The 5,000-nt window shown below is 56.3% G+C and overlaps 2 protein-coding genes across 4 annotated transcripts in view; one reads left to right on the forward strand and one right to left on the reverse strand.

The window, feature by feature from the left end:
- LOC147034610 (cAMP-dependent protein kinase type I-alpha regulatory subunit-like) overlaps positions 1 to 5,000 on the forward strand; it is a 230,587-nt gene that overhangs the window by 59,571 nt on the left and 166,016 nt on the right. The window lies entirely within an intron of this gene.
- The window catches only part of LOC147034611 (uncharacterized), a 26,354-nt gene continuing 24,610 nt past the window's right edge, over positions 3,257 to 5,000 (reverse strand). Inside the window, exon 2 of the mRNA XM_085886097.1 lies at positions 3,257 to 5,000. This exon is cut by the window's right edge and continues 1,582 nt beyond it. Coding sequence (XP_085742223.1) covers positions 3,490 to 5,000 — 1,511 coding nt within the window. The 3' untranslated portion in view covers positions 3,257 to 3,489.

Below are 5,000 nucleotides of genomic sequence, written 5' to 3' on the forward strand. Positions count from 1 at the left end.
TCCGACTTTTACGACTTCTTTGACTGACGAACACCGTCCTTTTATCCCCCGTAACTTCGCCTTTGACCCCCTCCCTTTGACCTTTCAACTCGCTCCCCATTGGCCCGAGAAAAAGTGGGCGTGAAGGCTTTTTGATCCACAAATTTGCATATATCGATCGCCCTGGGGGCGGGGCCAATTCGCCCCTCGCTCACCGATTGGACGGCAAAAAGTGGGCGTGTGTCGTTTTCGATCCGTTTTTGAAGCAGAAAATCCGTGATTTTGTACACGCTGTTCAACGTGCGCCCTACACGAGTCCAACACCGGTACCCACAGCGGGGCAAGAACGGTGGCGATGCTACGGTTGTGAGGTGTGCGTGAAGGTCGTGGCGGTTGTGGTGAAGCGGTGGTTGTGGTGAAGCGGTGGTTGTGGTCGGTGGTTGATGTTGTGGTTGTGATCATGGCGGTTGGTCCAAAATAAAGATAGTAAAAGAAAAACGGCTATCCTAAAGAGTCGCAGCACGTATAAATGACATGTATTCCCACTAGACAACGGGTTTGGGCCTAACTACACATGCACTTACCGAGATACCTCACCTAAGGGACCTGAATGGTGGTTTGCGAATCTGGTAACCACAACACTACCCCCTTCCCTTTTTACAGACTCGTCCCGAGTCGTCAAATTTTCGTGTGCCATCATGTGTAGTTTTCCCCTAGTACACTTTACCTACGGATCCCTGAGTGCGACATTCATGGTATTCGTGTCCCCAAAATAAATAACCTGAGGGCTGCGTAACTACCTAAACAAACTCACTCACACGGACGACTTAAATAAAATTGCCGGCGCTAAGACATACATGCCGGGGGCGCACTCATATGTACAGTACATCTTAACCTTAACTTACAAATTTTACACTAAACCATGGCCCAGGATCACTGAACTCTGCAAAAAGAAAGCAGTTAGCAGGGAGCCAGGCTGCCCACATGCAGTCTCTGGCTCAAAACAATGCAGGTGACAGGGAACGTGGCTGACTGCTCACACGCAGTCCAAGGCCTTCCCTTTTGAACTGAACGCAGTGAACCACAACGGTGCTTGGGCTGCACAACGCAGTCTCCGTGCCAGCTCAAGTGGCACACGCAATGAGCACAACGAATGGATGCATGAACGGTTTGAACTGAATGCAGTGAACCACAACGGTGCATGGGCTGCACAAACGCAGTCTCCGTGCCAGCTCAAGTGGCACACGCCGCCACTGCAGGCCCGTGTTGTAGCTGCCAACAGGGCAGTTCTCGCAGCTTGCAAACTGTTGCTTTCTGATCCTGGCGCACATGGAAATGAACAGGGGGGGGCAAAGCAAAATTGAACGGGGCTGGTGAACATGGGCAGTGGGCATGGCATGGCAAAGGCAGCAGGCAAACACAGCCCGCAGAATAAGGCCGCTGCAGGCAAACACAGCCGGCAGATGAACTGGCCGGCACAGGCCTTGAAGTACCACAGCTGCAGATGAAGTGGCCGGCACAGGCCTCGCAGCACACAGCCAGCAGATGAAGCTGGCCAGCTTTTGCCGTCAGTGGAAGTTGGTGGAGGGAGTGCGGTGGTGCTGGCCACTTGGAAGGCGGGCTCGGACCTACCTACCTGTCTCCCTCCCAACCTATCGCCTTTGCCTGTCACTGTACATACCCACTCCCTCAATTTGTCAAACCCCAATTTAGCCCCAACTTATTTTTTTGTTGTTTTTATTTTTACTTCCCCACTATAAATCGTCCCCTAACCCCCTTTATCGTCCTTGTTCGGCTAACCTATCCTGTCACCTAGCCTACTCCCAACCCCTACGTTCCCTTCCCGGAGGGGAACAAGGGAGAGTTAACGTCCTGTGTCGAGGCCCAACGAAGCCTCAGAATGGCCTCCCCAGAGTTCGGCGATCTTAACACCAAGTGGGTCCAGCGGCCCACAACGAGAGCGAGGGGATGGATGGTGCGGAGGGGTACATCTCCTAATCTACCCTAACCATTTAACTGTTAAACTACCCCGGGGCTTTCAACAAGCGCCTCTCGCTTAAACTATTGGTTCTAACAACCCAGATTCCCGTCGCCTGTGTTGGTGTCCTCACAATTTCGGGCCTCGCCCCCCAAATTTTCTCTCCGTGCCCTCACACGGTCTCCTGGCTGGGACACGTGGCTCCCTTTGGCAGGCACGACCCTCTGCCGAATCTCCCGCTATGGCACCCCCGGGCACTACACTGCCTCCGAGCCTACCAGCTCCCTAACACCGGGGAGTGCCCCCCATGGCACCTCCCCTGAAACGCACACGTGGCAGGCCGGCCTCCCGGGCCCCTTTCCGAGGGTCACCCGTGCCCACAACACTGCCCACGCGGCTAATGGCGCCCCGGGCCCCCGCAGCAAGCAGGCGCACCCGTGCCCACTACTCTATCCCGGCCCCCCATGGGCCCATGGCCTACCGCGGCCGACTAGCCTGGTGCCCGGGGTACCCACTCAGCGATACTCACCTTTCGCAGCCACGCTCCCAAGCCCGTCAACAGGGCTCCTGCACCCCTCCAAATGGGTCTCGAGCCTACTTTCCCACCAACAGCAAAACGACCTCCATTTTTCAATTTAACTAACCCAGCTAACTCACTCTACACTGACCCCGGGGGTCCCTTGGGCGGGAGTCACTCCTCCCCCCAATCACTCATCGCACCATGCATTCCCCATTCGCTCCATACACAGACCCGCTGGCCTCACTCACTCATGTCTCCACCTCACAACTCACCAACTCTTCAACACCCACACCACTGAACTCTGCCATCCTCCTAACTACCTCCCCTAACTAACTCGTGCTCCCACGTCGTCCCTTAAACTAGTAGCACGTTCCTTTTAACACTACGTAGCTAAACTACGTCCCCTCTACACATCCACAGGTCTGTCACTGTCTCCAAAATAATCCCATTTTATTTCCCAACCTAAATCTGGCTACAATCCCTCTAACTAATCCATTCCACGGACTCCATGAGGACGTCCCTGCCCCATGGAGTCGGTCTAACTAAGCTAACCCTTCCCCCTAACTAGTTTTCATCCTGTGCCCAGGTAAGGGGGTCTTTCACCCCTTGCCCAGGAATCCTGTACACCCGAAAGTGAGGCTTGCTTTTTCTTTTTTTTTCATGCGCAGCACCTGCGCGGCAACTCAGAGCTCGCGCACTTTGCACCTGCCCGTGACGTCATGCAGCTGCACGTGTTCCTCGTCCCTCCTTGGACGGGACCATCCGGCAGAGATACCCCTCCTGCCAGATTCCAACCCCACGTGCAGCCATGACGTCACCGTGCGCATAAAAAAAAAAAAACACAAGCCACACGTCTCGAGGGGTTCCCCACGCGAACACATGTGCTTTGCCCGTTGGAGCTTAACACACACGATCGCGTGGAGAACCCGTCCGGTCCAAATCCATTTACCTGCCTAACTTTGTCCGTCCGCGGGATCGGCAAATCCACCGCGTGCGTTTCCGGACCGGGACTTCACTCTCGCAAGCGAGCACGTGGTGGTCTCGTGCGTTGCACAGCACGAACCGCGTGCTCACTGCTGGGTGAACCCGGCACGGTCCTCGAAACAACCACAGCCGCTACTCGGCTTTCGTTTCTCCCATGTCGCCGTCTCCGTCTCCATTCAACCCACGCACACCTGCGTGTTACGACGCACACAGTCCACACCATTAAACTCACACCGGGAGACGCGGCTGCGTGCTCCCGCATGCCAACCGACATCTCCCTCTCATACCGCTCTCTCACACACACGGTCTCCCTGGCACACAGCGACCTTGCACACGGCCGTTCACTCACGCGTGCCTCACTACTCACACAAACCATACTACTCACACGTGGTGCTCCATTCACTCGCGCGGGGGCACTCACCCGCGGTGCCTCGCCCACACACGCGAGGGCACTCAACCGCTGTGCCTCATCCACACACCGTGCCTCACTCATACACGCGGGGGCACTCAACCGCGGTGCCTCACTCACACTCCGTGCCTCATCCACACACGGCGTGCTGGGAAGCACGTACTCCGGCACCATCGCCACCACACCACTTACACGTGGTGCCTCACTCATACTGGCCGTTTCACTCACACACACGGCCTCACTCACACACGGTGCCTCACCCACGCACGGCGTGCTGGGAAGCACGCACTCTGGCACCATCGCCACCACACCACTTACACACGGGGTCGCTGCCACACACGGGGACGCACTCACACCCTGCACCACACACACCGGGACAACCACACTGGGGATTCGTGTCCCCACAAGGGTCTCCGGGGCCTCTACACCCCCCAAGCTCTCCGTGCACCCGTCCACAGCACTCGTCCCCTCAACCTCGCAAAGCACGACCGAACTCACCTGGTCGTGACTCGCCTTAAGGGGGCATACTCCCTCCCCTCGTTCCTGGAGGAGGCCATCCCGCTGCTCGCACCGGGTCCCTACACGCTCCGCGAGCTCACCCCCATTGTCCTCCACTACCTCCGTGTGTGCGTGCGCGTCACTTGCCCCGTCTTCATCGTGTAGTCTTCCCTCTATCGTTCCCATCTCCCGTGTCTCTGCCAACTCTTCACCCTTTACCTCCCTTGTCTCAACTATTATTTTTTCCTTTGTCGTCACCTCGTGTCTCGTCTCACACGTTTTGGTCTCCCAATTTAATTTTTCCCTTTCGGTCATCGTCACGACCCTCGCCCAACACGTTCCACGAATTATTTTTTCACCCGCCTCCACCGCGGGCCTGTCAGCCGTTGCACCCCCACCCAGCTTGTTTGCTCCCACACGTGGAGTCGCCATTCCCAGCTCCCTGGTCACGGCCTTCATGCCCGCCTGCAGGCATCGGCCCATGTTCTGCGTCTCACCCCGCAGCTCTTTCATTTCTTCTTTCATGTTTGCTTCCATTCCGTTTATTTGCTGTGTATTCGCATCCATCTTTTCGTTCATGCCTTTCATTTCGTTTTTTATTTCATTTGTCATTGCCGCCAGCTTGGCGCATA

Source organism: Eptatretus burgeri, chromosome 1, assembly GCF_056783735.1.
Source record: "Eptatretus burgeri isolate ZD-2024b chromosome 1, Ebu_testis_v1, whole genome shotgun sequence".
NCBI classification, from domain to species: Eukaryota; Metazoa; Chordata; class Myxini; order Myxiniformes; family Myxinidae; genus Eptatretus; species Eptatretus burgeri.